Consider the following 24,903-nt stretch of genomic DNA (forward strand, 5'->3'; position numbering starts at 1 on the left):
TGCTATAGGCCAGTAGCAAAATGCAACGGGAACAAATGTAGATGGAGCAGAATATGAAAAGCTGATTCAAACTGAACTTTGTAGGAGCTGGAATTGCTTTCCTAGCCTATTGTGTTCTTGCCCTGTGCTGTTCACCCTCTGCTACGTGAACTGTGATAATGCTGGTTGGCACCGGCCCCTTTAGTTCAACTTCTTACATATTGCTCTCGTATATAAAGAAAGCAATGGCAGACTGAGCACAAAGCACCTCTAGGGTGGGAGTGGGAAATATCAGATGAAGTTGTTCCTCTAACCCCTTATGTACCTGGTGGATGCTGTCTGATTGAGCTGCTTGCTGAGCTGTAGACTGACACAGTACATTGAAATCTTGTGTGCTTTTAGCATACCGTGCAGGCTGCTCACCAAGCTGTCTGCAGTGGGACTCCTTCCTACTTGTAGTATCGATATTAATTTGAAAATGACACTTTTTTCCCCCCCCCCATTGTTTTTATCTTTGAATTATAAGAATGAGATCTAATAACGGAGATGACTTAATTATACACAGCTTTATTCTTCTAAGGATGCTGAATAGCTTAAAAGAGGAACAGGTGTTGGTACAGTGTACTGGACTGTTAGATCAATGGTCTCAGTTCTGAAGATACCAGGGAAGGGGAGAAAAGACAGTACTGGTGTGCAGAGGTGTTTTGCTTAGTGGCTTTGTGCTAACCAGGTGGAATGCTCTTAGGCTTAAATATCAGACGGGGTCGAATGTGGTTATTCGTTGCTGCTGTATATTTGGAAAACTGCTAATCCATAGGTATGGATTGTTGGCGAGAAGGAGTTTGTAGTGCTGTTTCTGACAGTGTCAGCTCTGTGAATGAGGTATAGTCCTACATAGGAAGTGGTGACATGAGGCTCTATGGGTGCAGGCGCTGTCTTGAACCAGGGATGCTGGGGGTGAGGGGGGAGGAAACATTTATTCTGCGTATTTTGTGCGACTTTGGAAACAGTGCCAACATTTATTTTATAATGGAAGGGGGAAAATTGTTTCAATATAATGGGAATGCCAATTGCCGGAGTACGAGTTAAGCTTGGGAGTCCACATGCTCCGTCCCTTCTGGGGCAGATGTGCCGGCACTGCTCCTGCTTTCTGTCCTGGTAATTATGTGTACTCAGAAGTCTCACCAGCCTCCTGTTGGCGCTGTCAAAACAGCCCTTTTTGCAATCTGCCCGTGAATTAAATGAAGCTTTTTTCTGACAGCATCACGGCAGATGACATTGTCTGGTTCTGGGCACTTACTCCCTTTTACTCAGTTACCGCCTGCGCCGTTTACGGCGCTCCCCGGAGCTGCCGATGCTAAGCTCTCTAATGTACGGGATGGGATGAGCGGCTGTGTGAGCCGTTCCGTGCCGCCCTAGCAGCTCGCCGTGCCGCCTCGGTGCGTGGCCGCGGGCCTCGAGGCTCGGGCGCCGCCTGCCGCGTTCCTGCGGGGCCGGGGCGGGGCTCGGGGCCGGGGGCGGTGCGCGCGGGGCCGCCTCCGTGTGCGCGGCGGAGCGGTGGGCGGCGCCGGGCCGGGCCGGGCTCTCGCCCCACACGCGGCGCAGCGCTGGGCGGCCGCGCGACGCGCCCGGGCTCTGCGGGGCCGCGGGCGTCAGCGGTGCCGGCGGGGCTGGGCCCGCTCCTATGGCCCGCGCGGCGCGGGCGGCTGCTCTCCCGCGGGCCTGGCGGCGGGGCCGGGCAGCATGAGCGGGGGCTGCGGCCCCGCTGCGCTCGTCGCCGGCACCCGAGCGCGACCTTGATGCTCCCTGTCCCTGCTCTACAAATATGATGAAATGGCAGCCCCGGAAGAAGGTGAGTGGCGAGGCGGCTCCGGGGACGGAGCCCCGCCGCGAACCCCCGGCCCTTCCCTTTCCTTCCCCCGTCCCATCCGCTCTTTTCCCCGCGGCGCTGCCCCGTCCGCCCGCGCCGCTTCTGTCCCGCCGGCCCCGCCCCGGGCTGCCCCCGCTCCCCGCACCGCCTCGTGCCAGCGGAGCTGGGACTGCGGGGCCGTAAATCTCCTTTTCGGGCTGTTTCCTAATATGGCTGCTTTTTTGGAGCAGAGTTCGTAGGGCTCGGTCAGCGGCCGTGGCACACCGCGACGGGCGCCGTGCGGAGGGTCTCGCTGTCGGCGCGCTGCGTTTGCAATGCGCTGCGGCCGATCGGCGGCTCCCGGACTCGGTGCGGAGTGGCTTTCAGGCGCACTTGGCACCGCTTTTTATTGACATTCTTTTAAGGGAAAACCTAGCGAAGTGAATGTGCGCTGCCGCCCCTCCTCAGCTCTGACCCCTGCTCCTGGCAGCTGTGTGCTATTAAATATTTTCTATGTTTTTTTTTTTTGTTGTTTTTCTTTTTTTCCTCTTGAAAAAACCTGCTCGAACCAGCAGGATTCCTTCTTTCTTTGAAGCACGACGTGTGATACTGTGTTTTACATCAGGGAAGAAAATAGAAATCATATGTGAAATGCATGAGAGCATCTCTGGTGTTAGTGCTGGGCACTGGAAGTAGCGGTGCTGTGGTGCATCCTGAGCAGAGCCGCCCCGCGTCGCAGTGCCTCACCTCCATCCCGCTGCCCTGAAGCTTTGTTCTTTGGTTTGTTTCTAGCAGACAGTTTCTTGTAGCGAGAGAGAGGAGTTCTTGTTGCGAGTCATTGTGTCTTCAGCAGGATAAATAGATTAAGGGTGAGCTCCGCTGGGGCTCCAGTGCTATTTCGGAGCTTCTCTGTATCTTCCTTCAAATTAGTTTTAAGATGTCCACAAGCTATAGATTTTTATGTGTCTGTTTTTACTGTTTTCAACTGAATGTGCACTCGCTCTGTGGTTATGGCTATGGAAACCCCCCCAGGCCATAGTTACAGCAGTATCGGCTGAACCGCTGCAGTATTTGTCTTGGCTGCTGGCTGGGCTCCTCGACTCTGGAAGATTCCGTTTCGGGTGTCAGGATTCACTCTGCAGCGTTGGCTCACTGAGTGCTGAAGTCACTGTGTCAGATGGGACTTTTTTTCTTCCACGTTGTTGGTGTCCACATGAATTGGATTTGGGGCAGCCCTGTTTGATCGTGCGGAGTTCTCAGCTGATAGCTCAGATCCGTCTCAGCTACGGAGCATCTTATTAGTCTGAGAGCAAAATAATTCCTTCTCCCGCTGCAATGTGACGGAAACTTTGTTCATGTTGGAATAGGTTCTGTTTTCAGGCGCAGTGCTGTACCAATAAAATCTCAGCAGAGATGGAGTTCTTGTCACTGCTGCCAACAGGCTCACGTGAGCGCAGCCGGGGTTTCTGCTGGCCCGGCCTTTGTAGTGCTGCAGTCATGTGCTGTACGGAGCAGTTTCAGGAAAATGACTCACGCAAACCACTCAGCAACAGCCCTGCTGTTCCATTTGTTAATAGGGAGATCAATGCCGTTGTCACAAAATGAGAAAGCAGGTTTGGGAGCTGGTGTTCCTGCAGCCCTTGGTCATGTATGTATGGTATTGTATGGCTGCTGGTCCCTTCTGCCGAGTGACTTCAGGAGGCTCTTTTTCTCCTGCTGGAGTATCCAAACAGGAGTTGTCAGTGTACAAGCTGTGTGTGCTGCTGTACTGAACCAGGACTTTGATTTATTAGATGAACACTCACGTTCTTTTGCTTTCCCCCCATTGTTTTTCTTTCTTTCTTTTTCCATGAAGTGTTTAAGGTGCTTTGTTCATTGAAGAGTTTTTGTGTTTACAGTCATTAAAACGTGCTTCATTGGGGTTGTGTGCAATTTACTCATCCTGGGTAAAGCTGAACTCCTTTGTTTGGTGGTATCCATAGGCAGCTGTCAGCTGTGGTGCATAGGCCGTGCTGGTGCCTTCAGCTGACAGGTGAGGGTGCCGTGTGCTGCCCTGCAGTGCTGTGTCCTCTGCTCCCCATGCAGTGCAGGGCCGTGCTCAGCACTCACTGCAGGGTGCTGTCCCCAGGGCTGGCCTCTGCCCACCCCATCCACTGGGCTTTGCAGAAATCGTTTGCAGCTCAGTTATGACTGAATGGGACAAAGCTGAAATCACTGACTGACCACTTCAGCTGTGAGCTTTGTGAACAAGCCAATACATTGTCAATAGCAGCATAGTGATCAACAGCCTACCCCTTTGTTACAGATCTGTGTTATTTGCTTCCACCTTGGATCTGTAGTATCATATAATTTGAGAGCTACACTGGGATTTTAAATACATGCCTAAGAATGCACCAGCATACTGTGTTTTTGGTCACTGACCCTTTTAAACAGTATGTTGATAGGATCCAAAAGCTCACACTTCATTTTTGAGCTTTCCTTTTAGGCTGCCCTTGCACACCACAAGTGGCTCTGTCTGTCCACTGCCTGCCTTAGCCTGGCCATGCACATCCACCTTTGCCTGATGGGGAGGAGCTCTTTACTCCCCGTGTGGCTCAGAGTTTTCTATGAGACAATCTCTGTTTGCTTCTCTAGAAACAGCAGAATTTCTTTTGCAGCCTTATTCTTGTCAGTATTTGTGTCTGCGTGGTGTATCTTGTAGAGGCACTGCTGGGAAAACACACTGAATGCAGTCTGTATCGTATCGCTTGTAAACTGTCACAGGTTGTGGAATTCTTTTCCAAGAGGAACTGACTGAGCTGATTCCCCATCAATTGTTGTGCAGCAATAACCTCTTCCCACTGTGCTGTGTGGTGGAATGAGAGTTACTCTGTAAAACAGAAGAAAAGGACTGAGAAATGCTTGTAAGACACAATAATTTCTGCAGAGGAGCATGAGCTGAGCTGACCCCAAAGGTCCTTTCTGTGCAGATGAGTGAGTTGCAGGCAATATGGGCATCAGCCGTATGAGGATTTACTGAGGGAGCAAGTGCTCTGGTCTTCATGGGTTTGCCTTTGTAGCTCAGGGATTCTGCTCGTGCCAGGTGAAAATGACTGGATGTTTTTCCTTTTTTCTTTCAGTTTTGAAGGAAAAGAAGCGTTAGGAAGGAGGCAGGAAGGTCTGCTCTCAGCTTTACCTGAGCTGTAGGAGGCTGTAGAGGAAAGTGAACCAGGCTCCTCTTCTATGTGGCTTGTAGACAATTAAGAAGCAGTGGATGACAGTTAATATACTGGAGATTCTGATTAGGTACAATGGAAGAACTTGGGGAGAACCCTAACCCTGTATACTGCAGTGAGGAGTGGGTAGAAAACAGTCGGTCAGTGCTAGGACCCGCTTGCAAAGTGTCTCTGTTAATGTAGGCATAGCCAAGCGCAGCAGAGAAACCTGTGCAGTCCTGGTCAGCTTTGCCTCACTCCTTGCACTTTATGATGGGACTTGATGCTCGATTTGTAACTGTAGGGCATTTCAGGTTGAATATTAGGAGAAATCTCCTAAAGAGTGTTTGGGTGCTGCACTGGCTGTCCTGGGAGGTGATGGGGTCGCCATTCCTGCAGGTGTTCAAGAGCTGTGGAGATGTGGCACCAAGGGTCATGTGCAGTGCTGGTGGTAGGTGGGCTGGATGATCCTTTGTCAACCTTAATGGTTGTATGATTATCTGTTTGTTTGAGTTTTTTTTTTAGTATAGGATAGCATTTCTGTCTTCCCTTAAAAGCCTTTGTCTCATAGATGGAATCAAATGGCATGATGCCTGTTTGGTTCTGCAGGCACTTCCCATAGTGTGAATAGAACAGCACAGGCATGAAGCTGTGAGGAGACAGCCTCACAAAACATCACTTTCTCCTTTGCTATCCACTTTCCTTTTGTCATCTTTACTGCTTGTGTTTTAGAATCATCCAGATCATTGGCTTCTACCTATATATCAACGTTGGGAGGCTTTCAAAGTGGTAAATGCTGCCCTTTGCTAATGCTATTTAGCATTAAAATAATTCTGTTGGCTAACGCTGCCTTGTAGCTTGATTTTCCTTTGATACAGCTTGTGAGTGTGGTTTATTCTTCTGTGTGCTCTTCTAAAAGTCTATATCTCTTAGGTTTTCATAATGTAATTTTAGGTCATTGGAGATCAACAATTTATTCTTATTATCAGAGATCGATCTGTATTCTGACAGAACAGAACTGTGGGTTAGTGGGTGCAATGACAACAAGCGATTCACCATGAAACAATTCCTCCTGTATTTCCTAAATAGAGCATTTGGTAGGAACACCCTTTTATAAGGGCTGCACTGAAGAGTTTCAGAGTACTAGATAATTACTTGTAATTATGGAAATTTCTGCAAGGGAAATTGTCTTAATTTGTTCCCGTTAAGGAATGGAATTGCTCTAGATGCAGCATTTGAATCCTTTTAGGAGATTAATGCAGTCTCCCTACATTACCCTCAGTAGTCCCGGTAACCTGCTGGTACGTCTAAAATCACCCTTTTAATCCTGCTCATCCATTTGAATTTCTGTGAAAATGTAGTTTGTTTTAGAGGGAGAAGTCATTAAGGTGCAGAAACAGGGCCTATCTTTAGCTGTACTCTGATCTCTAAGAAGCAACACGCTTCTGGCTGTAGGCACAGCACAAAGTGACCACAGCTCCTCCTTCAGGTAGATACTGATGTGTCCTTTAAAAGAGAAGAGTCTGAAGCAGGATCCTGAGTCTGCTGGGCATAAGCAAGTAGGGCTGCGACAGTGCCGTAGGAATCAAGGCTTGAGTTAAATCTGGTTGGGGTTCAGTACTGGGGTTGTAGCTGCCCTGGAGATGCTGCCAAGGACTCAGGGAAGGCTCTGTACCTGGGGATGCAGTGTTGTATCCAGACCGGCTGCTTGCATTGCTATAAGCCACAGAGCTAGTGATAGCAATGCAGAAACCACTTGTGTTTGGTGCAGTAGTGACCAGTATAGATTTGGGCTGTCTCCATGCAGGCAGCGAAGGGTCTTTGCTTCTCTTCTGTAAAAGAGCAGATCTAGTGCAGAAATGCTCAGTGTAGCCGTCCTGGATCTTGCTTGGATGGAGAGCTGTATTGGCTTCACCCTGGGTGTGCAACTTGCTTGGAGAGGGCAGGTCCTTTAGACTGGGTTCTGTGATGTAAGGGTGGGTGAGCAGTCCTTAGAGATAATCTAGCTGTGCTGGGGCTTCTCTGACAGCTCTGATACAAGACCTGAATAAAATCGAGTACTGTGAGGAACTGGCTGTGGGAATCTGCCTCCTTCTCAAATTAATTCTGATGCTATGTATTCATAGAAGAGCATGCCAAAACACATTGTGTACTAAACTGCCATCAGAGCAATAAAACAGCAGTCTGATCTCATGGTAAGCTAAGCAATTTTTCTTTCTTTTTTACCTTGTCATTATCTTCAGTTACTCTCAGCTTCTACCCTGCCAGGAGACGAATATCAGCTGAACATCAGCTTGTGTACCTTGCAACCCAGGACCAGAAGGGAAGGCAATTACAACGTTAATTCTTCCAAATATCTGTGTTTCTATGGTCATCTTGCTGTCTTGTGACTTCCTTCAGCAAACACTAGTAGTGCAGAATAGCCACACACCTCCCATTGAGATGACGGCAAGGAGCTGGCAGTTCTGCCTTCTCTTAAAACGGAATTGCACCTAGCCAGCCATGAACTAACCTCCATAAAACATTCTACTATTTTTACTCTTAAGTGGCAGGAAGAAGGGACTTAGGAGGCTGATACATAAAATATCCAGCTGTGTTATTCATGTTAATTAGGACTTTGCAGACTGTTAGGAGTTGGCACCATCCCATTTTCCATTTAAATGTTAATCTGTTATGGTTGGAGAGCTTTTTCCTGAATTTTTGTGTTGTGAATCTTAGAACTTCCTCAGATGGAGACCCATACCTGGTGTGTCTGCATAGTGAAACCCCACTGCCAGGCTGCCAAAATCTGAAGCACGTACCATAGCATCCTCACTCCCAGACTTGCTGCATTCTTGGCATGTCCCTGGTACCTTTCTGCCTGTGGGAGTTCTGGTTTCCTAATTACACCTGTGAAGTACTGAGAGACTATAAAGCCAGGAGTTCTGGCATAGCAGGGAATTTCTTAGCCCCGAGTACTGCTATTGTTAAATGATGTTACAGTGGCAGGACTTTGAAAAGTAACAGACGTTGGAAATACCGCTTCCATTGTTGCCATGTTATCATCCCAGTGAGCTTTGGTTGGTCAGAGTCCCGAGCTCGGCCAGCCAGGACTTCTCATAGCAGACAGTTCTGTGTTGAGAAAAGCAGTTTTCCTTTAAAATTCAGCCTTTTCTTTTACTACTTTGCAAAATAAATGCCCACTGTTGGAACCAGCGGTTAGTGAATTAGATTAGACACTCCTATGCCCTCTCATTGGCTTCTGGGCCTGCACAGAGCTCTTGCTATAATGTGGTTGCTATTGTAGCTGACATTTGTGAAAATAGAAAAAAAGAGATTTGTCATTATGCTCAACATTTCAATGTCAATTCTATTGAATTTGGTCTATTTATTCAAAAGAATCACTGAAGAATTGTGTTACAGGAAATTCCTCGCTATCTCCAATTTCCTTTGGACGTCAGTAACAAATTGTATTATCAGAGAGGTTTTTATTCTCCTAGGGAGGCTTTAAGATAGTACCCAAGGAGATGGGAGAACAAAAAAAAAATGTCTGGAATTCTGTTTGTTTATAGATATTTATAGATGTTGATGGGATCCCACAAGCCTTCTCTCATCCAAACTGAGGAGTTCGAGCTCTTTCAGCCTTTCCTGGTGGGAGAGAGGCTTCCATCCCTCTTTGTGGTCCTTTGCAGGTCTCTGTAGTTCATCTGTTGTTCTGGGAGCCCAGACCTGCCCCAGCACTGTAGCTGTGGCTTCTGCAGCGCTGAGCAGAGGAGCAGCCAGCTCTGTCCCCTTTCTGGCAGCACTGCCAGCATCACATGAATGCGAATGTCAATTGCAAACAATAGCTTTGCCTCTAGGCAGTGCCTGAAGGGATACCACTTCTGCTTATGTCATAAATAAAGCCATGAAAGCCTCAGCGATGGCACAAAACGATGTTGCACTGAGTACTCAATACCTCAGAGAAACATACCCAGCTATGAACCCTATGCAGAGGGGAACTCTAGGCTGTGGTACCCAACAATACATTAACGCTTGTGCATCCATCAACAGTCATGGAGAGAACCCCTGATGCTGGGATCCATGTTGGCAGAGCTGCTGCTTTCAGAAGGTTTGGGGCTGGACTTTGTTGTAGAAGGAGCTGAGAAAAGGTTTGGAAGTAACATTGAACTCCTGTCTGGGATGTCTGAGATCGGATCGTTGCAGGAAGGAAGCAAATGTCTTTTCAGGAAGTGAAACAGCTCCTGCAGCCAAGCATTCCCATCCAGCTCCTGTTTCCTTCAGTATGCCAGCAGTTATTAGCAGCACAATAAAGAATAGATTTTGCAGGTTGTATGAAAGGCAGATTGAGCTGTAGGGTATTTTGCACTTATTAAGAAATGTGCTTGAATGTGAGCCAAACGTTGTCATTTCCCTTTTCATCTATTAAAAAGATACATTAACACTGTCAATCAGCAAGCTTCAGAGGTTAGGCAAATACAGTCAGCATCTGCCAATAAAATCTAAGATTTAACACATCTCAGTATCAAAGTCACATTAGAGGGAGAAAATCGCTGTACAGGCACAGGCCCCAGCTGTGCTTCAGCTTTGACTATGAATGAGTACCTGATACTTTGAAACTGGAATGTTTCCATTGTTAAAAACAAAGTGTGACCCCTCCTGCAGTGGTTGGGAAGGAAGCCTCGTGCTTGCTTGTCGTGCCTTCTTTCTGTTGTAATGAATGTTGTTAAGACCAGCTATTAGAATGAGCAAAATCTTTCAGCATTAGGTCACTGTGTCGCACATCTTACTGCAGCTGGTTGTGTGACGATGTGGGTTGTTGGTTGTTTCTTTTAAATACAGATGTCTTTTTTTTATATGTTTTCCTTAATTCCGTGTTGCGTGTAGCTGGCAGGAATTAAAAGCGTTTTGTGGGGCCTGCGTGTTGTTTTCCTCACTAACCAGCAGTGTTCCCTGAGCGCTTTGTAGCCCAGCAGCCCAACCTAAAACTCATTTGAGCTTCTGGAGAAACTCCTATCGTCTTCAGTACCCGATGCCCTAGTGATGTTATACCAGCACTGCTGGAGAACATCAGTGTTAAATCACGTTCTGTTTCTGACAACAGCTTAAGCTTAAGGTCTTGTCCTGTTTTGCCTTCGCTGTCTTTTAGGAAGAGAATTGAGATTTTTATTTTGGATTTTATGTATTTATGTGTGTGCTTTTTTTTATAAGTAGACTCTTAGAGAAATCCAGGATCAATAGAAAGTGAAGGTTTTCTTGTTCGACATTGCTCTTTAAAAAGCAGAAGTCTCATGAGTTTTATGGTAATTAAAACTCTACAGTTTAGAGGCTTAAAAGAGATCACTCGCGTTTTGTTACAGAGCAGTGACTGAGCTTGGGGAGGAAAACAATCTGACAGTTCAGAGGATGGAGGCTCTGGGACAAGAAGGGTCTGAATGGTGATCTCAGTTCATTTCCAAGGTAGTTACTGTTTGATACATCTGCCAATCAGACTCCAACCTGATGCTGAGGAAATAGACAAGGTTTAATTCGTTTGAAAAAGCAACAAGTTACTCTTCTTTGTCTGCCAGTTCACTTGTTACTGCATCAAGGATAGGAAGCTCTTGCACTGTTGCTTTTATGTGGGAGTGTTTTGTGAAGCCAGTGATCTCCATACTGATACATTGATGCAAATTTCCTACCCGCTAATTAAGAGCTGGAGTAATTGTGGTTGTATGGGTGGTGCTGAATGTGACTGTGGTGAGCTGGTGAGGAGCTATGCTCTTCTGAGGGTGTTTCTGCTTTGGCTCTGAAGCTGGGTTGTTTTATTTGTCCTGCTTGGAGGATAGGCATCATCTTCTGAAATAAAAACTGTAAACGTTTTCCAGCACTCTGAGTTACAAGCACTTCGGCTGTTTTAAATGTAAATGGTGTAGGATTATGTACTTGATTTGTTATAACTTCCTAATTCCACCTACCTCAGCACTTTCTTGGCGGTTAATTGCATCATGGCTTAGAGAAGCGTTCCACAAATTGCTGGAGGCAGCTTTGCTGAGCTCCAACGTGCTTCCTTTGGTTACATTGCAATCCCAGCACTCTGGGATCATTAGTAAGGAGGCTCTTAGTGGCCCACAGCATTGTTCCTCTAAGTCCCCTGTGCTGAAGGCTTGTTGTTCTTGAGCACGGGAGTGTGCAGTGGTTTGAGGGAACAGACTGTGCTTTGCTGGGTACGGAAAGCTGTATTCCCAACCATCAGTGCAAACACCCAGTCTGAAAGGCTGACAGACACTGCTGTGATGGGCACTGAGGGAGCGAATGTGACTGGGCCAGATTGTCATCTGCTCCCCAGCGAAGTGGAAGAGCTCTCCCTGGGAAGTTAATGATGGCAGCTGCATCAAACTGACGTGGTAGAGGAGCCAGCTGGTGCTGGGGACAGCCATGTGCTTCATTAGTCGGGTGACTAATAAGCAGTTTTTGTAAGCAGAGATCTAGTAAATGATGCTTAAGTAAAGAAGGAAGGCGTGGTAATCCTGCTTGAAAAGGCAGTCTTCCTTACAGTTCCTTTATAGAACAGTCTAATGCTGCAGTCTAATAACTAGAAATTAGCTTTTCTGTTTCTTCTTCAAGACGCAGGAGAAGGACTGGCAGAGGAGGAATGCTTTTGGGGACCCCCTGTTACAGATCAAGAGTCTTGGCAGCAAAGGTTCATATGATCTGTTTCACCTGAGACAAGATCTTGATGCTGTCATGGCTGTAACTTGCTGGTTGCAACTGTGCTTAAGTTTGAGACCCCCGTGCAGGCTGGACCCCTGTCATCTTATTTTCTCCTTGGAAACATTGTTTCTCAATGGAAACATTGGCAACTGCTGTGCCTTCTACATGGTTCTTTTTGTAGTAAGCTTGGCTGTCCTTCTCAAAAGTTGGTTGCAGAATCGGTTGCAGATGCTACCTTGTCAGGACTGACAGCTCTTTAGCTTGCTTTCGCATTATTTCTTCCTATTCCAGTTCTGCTGTTAGGAAAACCATCTGTGATAAGTCTCAAAGTAAGTACTTAAGAGTTCCTGGTTGGTTCTGTATGTGGCTTTAAAAGCAGGAAATGATAAACACTGAATGTTAAGAGTTACTGCAGCCCGGCGAGTTGCTCTGTGTAGTAGGTTGGCTGATGCGAGTAATGCTTCAGAGGAAGATTGGACTGAAAGATGCAGATGGGCCGCGTGTCTGTCCGCTGGAGAAGACACGTCTCCTGGGGGATCATTAACATTCTTTCCAATTATTATCACAATATGCAGCAAATCGTTAAGTGTGATAGCTGAATGGCAGGCATATACACAGATTGGGCTGATTGAATTTAGATTTGTGACTAAAACTTCATGAATAGTTGTTACAATACATGCACAAAGTGGAATTTGCCGCTCCAAGTGCTGATTTATTATTCTTTCGCCCAATTTTGGTGGCTTTTTGCCTGATTTTGTTGCCTCTTAATAGCTCAGATTTTCCTCCAAGGTCCTGCTCACCGCAGTGGTTGCGGTCGTTCTGTTGCTGTGATGGTCTGTGGACTCCCCCCTTATTTAGGGAGGAGGTACATGGCTTCTGATGTGGCAGGACAGCTGCAGTTCAGGTGTAGTCTTCATGCAGAGCCTTTGGCAGCAAGAATTAGTCTGCTGTTTGCTTAAAGCATCTAATGACTCGAGGCATAAAAGATTGATTAACTGCCAGGTACAGCGTTTACTTCTTAAATAGGTGAATGGATTTTCTATTTTTAATCTTATTGCATTAATCATCTTAACATTGACTGATTAATGTTTTTGTTCCAATAAACAGCTAAAATTAGGCTTCACTCCATAATAGATACTTGTGTTACCTATGTTAATCTGCACTCTTTGTGCAGACTTCTGTTTCACTGTAGCATGAGTGGCCCTAGATCTTGCAGATACCTCCAAACCAATGTTAGCAGAAATGCCTTCTGCCATTTGTACAACATGCCATAGCAGTAATTGTCTTAATGTCAAGCTCTATCCTGGTTGTTATCTGGGTTTTGGATTTGATTGTTATCAAAGGAAGACAGGGGGGTGTCCGTGCTCCCTGTAGGCAGCACTGAAGCTGTTGACTTGTGCGGAAGGTCATTTAGAGCCACCATCAAACCACTAGTCCCAGAGCCACCTGAACCTGCTAAGAAGTCCTTGCCCTGGGTTTTCTGATTGCAGCCCTGCAGTTGGCTTTTCTGCACTGGGTCCTCAGCTGACCAGAGTGGTGTGAGGCACTGAGGCTCAGTAACAAGATTTGTTATGGACCGAATTCGACAGAGCTTTTCATTTCTATTTATCTCCAGTCTCTCATTTAGACACAAAGCGGAGTGAGCCAGACTTGCTGCAGCTGGAATGCTTGTTGTTTAGTCTCCCGGCCCTGCCATCATCAGACCCATAATTTCTCAGGCAGCAGTTTCATTGCAGTCTTGGCTGCCATGGAGACGCATCACCAGCGGCCATTAAAGCAGTGCTGAGATGGCGGCTCCTGCTGCTGTGATTCCGATTGTTTTGCTTCTGTCAGCACTTCTCTGCTCCGATTCCTGCTTTGAAGAATTCTATCTTCTCTGCGCTCATAGTGCAGTGTTTGTGCCCTTCTGGGCATACAGCTTATGGATGCACTGCTCTGCGACCCAACAGAAGCTTGCTCCCTGTTCCTTCCATCCCTTTTAATCACTGAAATGCAGCAGTGTGAGATGTTTCCACCATCTGGCTTTTGCATCAGGTTTCTCCTGGCTCTCACTTGCAGTGTGCCAGGGCAGGAGATCAGTGTCCTGCCCCAGGAGTGGTGGTGTGTGCAGGAGGTGGAGCTGTGAGGGGTGACTGGAGGGGTTGGGGTCATTTTGGGATGAGTCGGGGCTCAGCGTGATCCCTCTGCGTACAGTGGGAAGTTGTGTAAAACAGAGCCCGTGGGTTATGATGAAGGCACTTTCCTGTGGTATTGAGAAGGAGAGAGAGTTCAGGTTTTGCTGTAGTTTAAGAGGATATGGAGCCAGCACTTACGGCATTCCAATCAATGAGAGATTAATGTAGCGCAGCTAGAAGAACTCTTAAGTCAGAGGAGGAATACGGAGCAAAGCTGGAATCCTTTGTCTGATGGCTTTGTGTTTTCATGTGTTTTGTACCAGCACAGCTTTGGTGTTCCTGTGTGATCTGGGAACTTGTTAAGCTGCCAGACACCCAGCACGACGTGGCATGCTGGGAGCTGACTGCCACAGGCAGTGCTTGGACACAGCCATGAGCAGCGCTCCGGTGATGCTGACTTCCCTGCAGACTGTAGTTTCATGGTAACCAAATATGTACTGTTAGTCCTCCTGCAGGATGTTCCACTTCAGTGATGCTTTCTGTGCCAAAAGGGCCGGTACAGATGTTTTTGGAGCTGTGCGTTCATTAGGTCAGTGAACCAGATGCAGGCTTTGTGCATCTCTGTGACCTGGGTCACTTCCCTGTGAGATGGGTGGCAGAAATACCTTGCTGTTCAACTCTTCATTCCATTAAAGCGTGCTTGCCTTTCCTGGAAACATGCTGTGATGCCTCTCAGTTTGTTGGTTATTGTACATTTAAATTAGTCATGGGGAAAAAGCATTCCATGTCCTAGGAGTCCAGCTGACCTTTTCCAATTGGGCAGCCTGGCACTGAAATGAGGAGAGCCTCGTGCCCTTCTCTCCCTCTTTGTAGCCCAGTGACAGTGTGTGGTGTCCCCAGACACCTGCAGGTTTCTGCCAGATCTTCCCTTATCCTGAGGTTTGCTGCATCAGGATCAACTTCTGCTGGTTAATGGTCTCGAGGCTTTTGTGTCTGACCACCTCTTTGAAGCCATCAGGGCTTATATGCTGCTTCTTTGTTCTGTTCTCAGGTTTTTTTTTGTGCCAAAGAGAAACAAAAGCAGCCATGACTTCATCTGGTTCTGTTCCTTAATGAATTTCATTCCTTTTCCCTGTATCCTGTTTAGCTGTGCACTTTGTCTGGTATTATTCTTCCTTCTCATTTCCACTCTGCCTGATACAACCTTTTGGTGATGGCAGTGAAGTTCAGGACTGGCCAGGGCAGTTGGGAGCTGCATGTCCTGCCTGCTGTTCTGTGGCAGGTCAGGAGAAGAGGCAGAAGCTGGAGCATCTGCAGCGTGGCTGTAATAAAAACGTGTGAAAGTAGCATATGGAACACAAATTTGTTCTTAATTTGTACAAGGGAGTTGTCTGCAGATCCTCTGTCTCGGGGGCAGTAGGGGGAGAAATTAAAAACAAAACAAATAAACAGGAAAAACAAAAAAACAAAAAAAAACCCCCAAACTGGTCTATTTGGTGCACCTCTCCTGGGCAGAAAGGCTGAGGGAGCTGGGCTGCTCAGCCTGGAAAAGAGAAGGGTCTGGGGAGAGCTCACTGCTGCTCCCAGTACTTGCAGGGTGCTTACAAGTAGGAGGGGAGTGATTTTTAACATGGTCTGATAGTGACAGGACATGGGGGGGGCTTTAAAGTAAAGGAGGGGAGATTGAGGTTGGATGTGAGGAGGCAATTCTTCACTCAGAGGGCAGTGAGGCCCTGGCAGTGCTGCCCAGAGCTGTTGGTACCCCATCCCTGGAGGTCCCCAAGGCCATGGATGGGCCCTGGGCAGCCCGAGCTGGGGGGCAGCCAGCACATGGCAGGGATGGGGCTGGGGGGTCTGTAAGCTCCCCTCCAAACTCAGCTGTGAATCCATGATTCTAGAAAATAGAAAAAGGAATATTAAACCACGAAGGTGTGTTTTTGTTATATGTGCTTCCTGTGCGCTCTATCAAGCTCAACGTACAGAAGCTGATTGTAGGAGGCAAGCACTAGTCTTCCTTCTGCTTCAGCTGTCCCAACCCGCTGTACACTAACACACGTTTTCTGTCAGCTACCCTATTTAAATAGTGAAATAAAGAAAAGTTGGGTTTTAACTCAATTAACACCAAGCCTGTGAATGTGGAAACTCTTCAGGGCTGTCCTTGAGCTACTGCATCAGTCGGGCATTGGTGGCCCCCTGAGGCTCTCCTGCTGACAGCACTCTTTGGTTTCCACTATTGTGCAAAAACGAGTGGAAATATTAATAGCATCATCTCCTTTCTGGGCTGCCAGGTGCGTTATCAGGACGAGCAGGGCTTGTATCGCTCGCCGCTGAAATGCTGCAAGTCGATGGTTTCCATTTTCTATTGTGTTTGCTTTCTGCTTCTGGTATCTGGTGTTCATGAGACAATTCCGTCTTTGTGTCGGTGTCATGGTTTAATGCGTGGCTGCTGGTGACAGCAGTGCGTGTGGAGCTTGTGAAGTCTCTGCGAATGAGTTTGCTCGCATCTGCGTGAACAACCGAAGCCAAAGGCTCTCCTTTCTGAGGATTAGAATCACATCATTACTGGAGGGAGTTCAGAGAAGAGTGAAAAAAGTGATTAGGGGCCTGGAGGGACTGATGTATGAGGAAAGATCAAAGCAGCTAAATTTGTATCATTTGGATAACTGACAGCAGACGAGGAACATGAAAGTCTGAGATTATTGAGTGTGTATTAACAGGGGTAGGTTGGGGAGAGCTTGTTTAGGCTTGGGATGCTGTGGGGGGAATGGGAATACATTAGCGAGGGGGAAGCAGCCATTGGAGTTGGGGCAGTATTCAAACAATGAGGGTAATGAATTGTCTGTTGCTCTGAAGAGTTTTTTAAAGCTTGTTGTTTTAAGCTACTGCTTTTTGTTTTACTGACAAACAGAAATGAAATGCTTCAGATAGAGGTAGAAGCCTAACCCTGAGATTGGCAGGAGAATCGCTGTTGGGCTGTGTGTTCCTTTGGCCCCAGGGGCCTTTGGGTTAGGTGGGACTTGCCGAGCAGAGCAGCAGGGACACGGTGAGAAGCAGGCCTTTCCCTGGCCCTCCCGTCAGGATTAACATAATCTGGCTGATAGGGGTCATCTGTCTGTACCGTTTGTTCTTCTGCAGTTATCTGGGATTTCAGAAAATAAGTACTGCACAGGGTCACTAGCCGTGTCACTTTGATGCAGAGGTTTGGACTGCAGCCTAGTTATGAAAGTGGGATCTAGGACTTTCTGAATAAGCAATTGCATGCTGTTTTCCAAGACTCTGCTTTAAAAATACTCCCTTCTACCAGGCATCCTCTTCTCTTGCATCTCATGGCAGTTAGATTCTTACTTCTCCTGTAGTCTCATAAGATAGTATAGAAATAATGTTCTGTCCACCTTTGTGCTAGTTCTCAATCCTGCTTTTTTTTCTTTTCCCTTTATGTTTCTGGGTACTTTCCAATTCCATCAGCTGAGCGTCACTGACACACACCCAACTGTGGCTGCAGAGAACAGGTTGTGAACCTTTCTTTTGGCTCACAGTTATGGTGAAGTGCTGTGGAGTGTGTACCTTGGGGAGGCAAGTTGCCTTTCCTTGGAGGAGCCGTGCAGTTCAATGACTTGCCATTTAGGCTGCTCTTTTCATGCAAACAACTAACAGCTTGTGTTTCTGTGCTAACAGAGTGTATTTCTAACGTAACCAACAGCACTGAAGAGAACTCAATGCTGAGCATCCCTATGAGCTGAATCGAGTCCTTTCACTGAGGTGATTTCATGTAGGCTCTGCTGTTACAGAAATGAGATGTGCCTCATTATAGTGTCAGGCTAAGCCCTGCTTCATGTTCTGTCCCACGATCAGCAGGTTGTCTCCAGAAGCAGAGCTGAGTTCTGCTGCAGTAGTGACTCATTTGGAAGGAATACCTCTTGGTAGTTAGAGGCAGCGTGAAGCCGTGTCTGATGCAGGCAGCAGGTGGGCTGTTCAGTGTCTAATTGCCTCTGGGAGACTAGAGCCAGCAAAGCCCTTCTGGTTAATCTGTGATGCATGAAGTACAGGCCTTCCTATGAGAGCAAGAGGGATTTTCAGAGGAGAGTTGGCTTTGAATGACTGAGTTATCTCTAAGGGATGGTGGAGTCCCTGCTTAGTGCTTCTTTAAAAACCCTTCTAAGGGTATTTGAAGGAAAGGTGATGGTTGTCCCTGGGGATCACACGGTGATGGACCGAAGGTTGGTTATGATGAAGTGTATGACAATAAAAAGAGATGCATGTATGTCAGAGTTCTGTGATGCTGGCAGGCTGACTGCTGTGTGGGTTTGAACAGCATTTGTGCAGAACTGTGCCCATTGTTGTCTTGCAGTGTTCAGCACTGCTGTGCCTTTTTGCTCTTTGAGGAAATGGGAGGCTTCCTTCATAAACCTATACTCAGTCCACAGGCAGGAAGAGCTCAGGAGCAATGAGGTAAATGGTGCAGCTCTGCTGATGGCACACTCTCATCACCTCTCTGACTCATTGGAAGGTACAGTTTTTGGTGTCTTCTCACCCCCACTGCATACGTGTGTCTGATGTGAAGGGAGTACATAGCAGGTTGTGTAAGGAGTGCCTGACATATGCATGTAGGGTGTGTATTTAATAGGGAAAATGCATTCCCTTGCTATTGTGTATTTCAGAATAGAGGCTTATTGATTCAGGTGCTTGAAACGGTGATGCTTTCAAGATGAATTTCCTTTGGGAGCAGTAGTGTGAAAGGGTAAAGGGGAAATGATTAAAATTTAAACCTTGAGACGCTGTTGAATTATGTTGTCATTTTTTTAAATGAGACTGTATAGCTGAAGGAGGAAACATTTTGGTCGATTCCAGTCTGTTTTTAACTACTACATCCCCGTTTAGGGTAGATCAGTGATAAGAGGCTGTGGAGTTGAATGCCCTGTATGGCACAAAAATGACTGCTGTCTGTTGTGTATAGAGGAGATGCTCTCATTGAGGATATGGTGGCTGTCGGCTGCTTCTACTCTGGATCACTATACCAAATCTCTGGTTGCTTTTCAAACACGCAGTCAGAAATTGATGTGTCAGCATGATTGTTTGATAGCTTCTTCTCTCAGCTTTCCATCCCCCCCAAAGAAAATTCTATTGTGTGAGAAGTCGTACTGACCAAAAAGAACAAGCTGTTGCTGACCCTGAGCGTGCAGTATGAGCACACCCTTGGATACACAGCTGTTGGGTAAGGGAACGTGCAGAGATGATCCTGACTTCTTGCTGAACGTGGGAAACTGTCACTGTTTCTGTCCATCTGCTTCTTGTTGTTTGTCTGTGCCACGTGCATACAGACACAGTAGCTTGGAATTTCCTGTGTGACGGAGGAGGAGACAACAAATATTTGTATTTATAATGCTATAAAGAGACATCCTGTTTTGTTCATGTTTGTCTTTGGCTCCATAGTCCTTGCTGGATGAGAGAGCGTTGTACCTAAATCAGAGTCTGAAAAGTAGAAGGGACTATTAAGGTCAGGTGCAGAGAACTGAAAACAGGGAGTATACAAAACCTGAAGGAACCTCCTCAGCAGCATTAGAAATTGTTAGGTCCTCAGCGGGAGTTGTGACACATCATCGGAAGGAGCTGTTATCCTTCTCCCTTGGTTGTCAGTGGAGGGGCCGAAGGCACACAGCTTGGCAGGAAGATTCATGGCTCTTGTGTGACAGCAGAGTAGTACGAATTCTCTTCAGTTATTTTGCTTGTTCAGAGTGTTTCGGTGCTTTCATGCATTTGCTCTGTTTCTGTGCCAAAATTTTTGACCTGTAGAACAGAGCTTTGAGAAGTTAATGTGTATCTGGGCTGAGAGATACCAGCTCGTTCACAGCTCCATCAACTTTTCATAGTCTTGATTCCAACGGGAGCAAAAAGAGTACAAAATACATTTTTAAAACACATTGATGCTTAGTTACCCTGTCTCTTTCATGTTTAACTTAGCTTTTTCCTTCATCTAGTTCCTGGGTACGTAGCAGGAGCCAAAAAGTCACTTTAAGTCGTATTATATGATTGTCTTTTTTGCCTGTGAGGCTGTTAAAGTGGAAGGAGCCTGACTGAGATGTATAACCTGTGACTGTATTTGCTGTGAAGTGTAACTTTGGAAGTAAATCTCTGCAAGGGGATTGAGTTACTGTGACTTCTCGTGCGGTATAAACAGTGTTCCTTTAAATTTACATCAAGCAGAGCTGCCATTGCTTACCAATCTAATGGAAGCTATGGTAATTGCTTTTGTAGGTTCCATTTATAGATCAGACTTCTATGACTAAATTTAATTACTTACAGCTGAACTCAGTCAAAGTAGTCAGCTCAAAGTAACCTCTGCCATGCTGCGGTGCAAGCAGCATGTTCTCAGAAAAAGGTATTTCCCAATTGTTCTGTATTTCAAATAAGAGTTCTCTCTTTTGTGTATTGATGGTACAGTTAACTGAAGAATATACCTCTACGGAATCCTCCCAGCTAACGCTATGAACCGCAATGACAGGCTGCTTTCTCCCGTGACTGATGATAAGGAATGCGGTATGGAGCTGGTTACCCCAGGGAATATATGACATTATGTAAGTTCACAGTGCTCATGAAAGACATTTTCCTTTTTGGATGCTTAGCAAGGTTCAGCTACCAAAAGCAAAGAGCCTGTCTCATAGACAAGTGACAGTGAAGTCCCAGGTGTGTTCAGTGAGGAAGAAAGAATGGAGCATCTGGTCATCGTTGCTGATTTCATTTTTCACCTTTCTCTCTTTTTCATATAAACGGTAGAGATGTTTCTTTAATAAAACTAACAGAAAACATCGATTATCATCAAAGCCAAGTGTGCTCTGTATTAAATATATTTTTTCTTCACATAATCTGATGTTTCACAAAATTAATGTAAGCACGGGTGGAAAGGGACATTCATCAGTGAGTGCTTGTCCTTCCTGTGGGAATGCTGCAGCTCCCAGCTCTGCTCCAGAGACACTGCCCTTTCTTCCCAGAGAGGTGCTCAGGGGAATAGCTCAGCTAGGAAGGATTCTTCTGTCATTTAAAGGATGAACTGGGAGGTAATTACTTATGTCACCAGGTCAGTCGGTATTGATGTGGGCTGCGTCAGCTCTGTTAGATGTGGATCAGTCTTTGGTGGTTGAGAATTGATTTAAATCCTGCCAGCTTTGCAGTGTTTGGTGTGTAGCTGCCTGTGAATTTATATTATCTACAACAGATTTCCAGGGCAGTCTCAGTTGTGCTGTTTGGTCCTATTGCACGTTTGGCAACCCCAGTCCTCCTCTCTCCCATCTTCAGAAGCACCCTGCTTCTTTCTTCTCATTTTTTCTCTTTTTTCTCCTCTTTCTTTCCTCTCCCTTTTTTCCCCTTTCTACTGCTTGCAGGGTCCGGCGCTCATCGTTACATCTGAGAAATCCCAAGAGGTATCCAGGGCAACAAAATTAGTCTGAGTCGATTCATGTGTAGGATGAAAAGCAAAAGACCAGTAACTAATTTATAGAGCTCAAATCTTCCATCATACTTTTTTCAGTATCCTATTCCTCTCCATGCTCCAAGAACTTAGAATTCTCGAAGGTAGTGATGAAAGTTATTTAATTAAGCATGAGGTCTGTATCCTGAATAAAGGATTTGTTTGCAGAAAAGCCACTGCTGAAAATACATGGTACTAAAATGCAAACAAATCATGCTTTTAGCTCACAGGACTGTGCTTGGGCTGTCGGCTTTGGTTTAATGCCACAGTGCTTCGAGGATTTTATGAATATTCCCAGAAATAGGAGCAGAAATCAAAGGTGTTGTGATGCAGTGAGGACATGGGTGAGTACTGTGTGTATAGGAGAAGGTGTTCCTGGTGGCTTTTTTGCTTGTCAGGTGTGGACTGCATTTTCTTGATACAGTATAGCATAGCATGGGAGAAAAACTCTATTACAAGGCAAAATATGTCCTTTATTTGTAGCACTGTGGGCACCGTGACATTTTCAGTTTCTTGTCATAGTTTGGTAGCACTCTGCTCCAGGTTTACATACGTCGGCATCATTAATTTGTGGGGCTTTCCTGCAAGCCAGCTCCCTTAATGATCAGATGAGGAAGATGGGCTAAGTCCTGCAATTAGCCGGCTCTTCAGAGCTGCCATGTGTAGTGCTGTAAGGGTAAGGTGAAGTCAGCTGATGTATCGTGTTGGATCTCATGTTCTGCCACAATCCATTTAAAATTGTCTCAGCACTTAAAAAGTAAGATCGAAATGGAGAAATGTGGAGAGCTTGTAGAGCCTTAAGTTGTTAAGCTTTAATATCTTTGAGAAAGTAACAACAATAAGCACGTTTGAAGGGATTAGATAGGATTTTTGAGAGAAAGCAATTGATTTAGGGACACATGCTCCTTTATTTAAAGCAGGATAATGCCTTCTGGCTGGGTTGTGCTGCAAGAAAGGGTTAAGTGTATTTTTTGTAGAGTCATTAAGGCTAGGAAAGACCTCAAAGACCACACAGTCCAACTATCCACCCAGCTCCAATACTGCTCACTCACCACATCCCAGAGTACTGCACCCACCCTTTCCTTAAACACCCCCAGGGATGGTGAGCCCACCACTCCCTGGGCAGCCTGTGCCTGACTGCGTTGCTGAGAAGACATTCTTCCTAATATCCAACCTGAGATATTTTGGAGCTGTTCTGTGTGTTTGTCCCTTAGTGTCTAAATGCTGTACTTACTTGTCTACAAGGATGAAAGGTACTAACAGGGAGTTCACAGAGCAGCAGAGCTGACTATGTTCAGGCTACAGTCCAAAGCTGTAGTGATGCTTAGTGATGGAGTCTGCACGTATGCATTGTTAGAAGCATAAATGAGAGGGGATGGGGGAAGAGCGTGACAGAGTTGGAGTGGAAGAGATGAATTATTAAGTGAAGAATTATTAAACTGGTGAAATGTGGGTGAAAACAGGCTTGGGGCGGCTCCTCTGTGTGAGGAATTGTACAGCTTATTAAAAGCATGACCATAGCTGATTTGGGATTTACCTGTTGCAGCCCCCTGCAGTATGACACCTGCTGCGGAGTCAGTCCAAATACCCTTTGAATAACAAAGCAGAGAAGTTCAACGCAGTTGAAATGAAGCAGATGCGTAGCAGGGAAATAATTTAAAATGTACTGCTTTCATGCTATCTCTTGACCCTTTCAGGGCAGTTCAATAAAATCTGGTAGTTTCTATAGCAACTACTAAATTACTTGGTGCTTCAGAGGTCTGGGATAAAGGAGGCGAATCAATGTAAGGAAACTCAGGGTCGGTGTTTCTCCCCTTTGTGTTACAAGAGTAATGATCTGGCAGAACTCACTACGTGTGACGCTCATCCTGAAGAATTTTTCCCACGTTCACCTTAGCCAAACAGATTTATATATTTAGTATTTCCACAGGCTGGATTTTCCTCCCGTCCCCATCGTTGGCTTTGTCCTCCTTGGCAGGCGGTGCTGACTGAGCGCAGTCGGGGTGACTGCAGGCTGGGAGGCAGCAGTCCTGCACAACTGCACCCGTGTGGGGAGAGGGAGCTACACCTGCTGGTGTTGCCAGAAGCGACTGCCAGTAAAAGTTTGGTGTAGGAATGGCGGTCAGGAAAAGTCCTTTTGAGTGCTCAGAGAGAAGTGGCTGAGCTGCAGCTCTGTGTGGTTCAGAGCATCCCTCCAAACATCCGGGTGCTCCGTTTTAATGTGCTCCTCAACTTAGTTGATTTGGCCTTCCTAGGGGGTAACAGTACATTCTACTGTCAATTAAGAAACAAGTTGTGACTGTTTCATAGATCCACATATGCTGGTTGCATTCTTGAGCAGGAAGTTTTAGTTCAGCCACTAATTGTCTGGTCATTCAGAAGTGATTATGTTCTCTGATGCACACTGGACTTGAGAAAATAGAGACTTGTTTGATGCCAAAGTTGTCGTTTTGATGTTGTTTTGTTGGGGGCCTTTCAAGAACTGCCCATTGCTGAGCTGAGAATCCTGGGTCCTTCCTGCAGTGCTGCTCATTTGCTCTGTGCATGCTTGCTGTGCTGTGTGCCAGGCCAAAAGTCGTACGTGCATTTTTAGAACTGAAATGAAAAACGCATGAAGTGACTTGGTGATGTGAACGGAGATGGTGGAGCTCGTGAGGATTAGAAACGCTTGGCTGATTTTCTTTGAAAGGCAGACTCTCAGGGAATGTCCTCTGTACTGTGTCATGAGATTGCTTCTAGTGCTCATCCCTCACTGCTGAATAGTTCAAATCTGCCTGCAACAAGCAGGAGCAGAATCGGAACTCCTGAGATGAGGAAAGTATGCATGGTCTTATGATTGCGCTTACCCTGTTCCTAACCTGACTGCTAACTGAACTAAACCATACTGTGCTGGGGCTTGGCTGGCAATGAATTCTGCAGAATCCTTGTCTCCCACTTTCCTGTCTCCTAGAGAGATGGAACCATTGTGTGTCTGAGCTGAAGCTCACAAGCTGGACTGGACACAAGGATTCATTAATAACTGCTCTTCTCTCAGAGTTCAAATGTGTCGTATCAGATTTGGGAACAGAAACAGAAATCCTCATGCAGAGTTTGAGATTCAAAGAGAACCCAATGGTCTGCTACGAACATTAAAATAAAAAATCAGGCAATTGTCTTCCCCTGCCTGTGGCTTAGAAATACCGACGTGTGGAGCAATAAACTATCCACGGCATCGGCTCTGTGGCCAACGTAAGAATTCCACACAAAGGGACTGCATTAAACATGTGTGTTTCATTTGCTTTGTGTCAGAAATATTTGTTGCTAAAACCAGTCCAGGTGAGTGACTGTGGTTTTTGAAGGAACTGCAGTTACCTTCTGTCGTAATGCTGAAAGGGAAATAGCTTCCTTTCACTGGAGCTTTTCTCCCTTGGATTTTCCATGTAACTAAGAACAAAATCACTTGTCTTTTTATTATAGCTGAACCTTGCCAGAGTAGCTAGTCTTTTCGGTGACTTCATTACTTTTCCTACATAGTTGCATGATTTTAACCATATGAAAAACTGCAAGATTCAGTATTCAGCATAGGTAAACATCTCTGTAAGTGGGCAGTATCCTCAAACGTCTGCTGATGTTACTAAGCAATCTGCAGACAAG

The 24,903-nt window shown here is 46.1% G+C and overlaps 1 protein-coding gene across 3 annotated transcripts in view; it reads left to right on the forward strand.

Moving 5' to 3' along the window:
- Window positions 1-24,903, forward strand: part of TTC28 (tetratricopeptide repeat domain 28) — a 120,367-nt gene that overhangs the window by 30,938 nt on the left and 64,526 nt on the right. The window contains exon 1 of one of the 3 annotated variants that reach the window (XM_072350896.1): window positions 1,591-1,831. The exons of the other annotated variants lie outside the window; for them this stretch is intronic. Coding sequence (XP_072206997.1) covers window positions 1,805-1,831 — 27 coding nt within the window. The 5' untranslated portion in view covers window positions 1,591-1,804. Of the gene's footprint in view, window positions 1-1,590; window positions 1,832-24,903 lie in introns of those variants that run through there. 3 annotated transcript variants of the gene reach the window in all.

Source organism: Excalfactoria chinensis, chromosome 16, assembly GCF_039878825.1.
Source record: "Excalfactoria chinensis isolate bCotChi1 chromosome 16, bCotChi1.hap2, whole genome shotgun sequence".
Taxonomy (NCBI): domain Eukaryota; kingdom Metazoa; phylum Chordata; class Aves; order Galliformes; family Phasianidae; genus Excalfactoria; species Excalfactoria chinensis.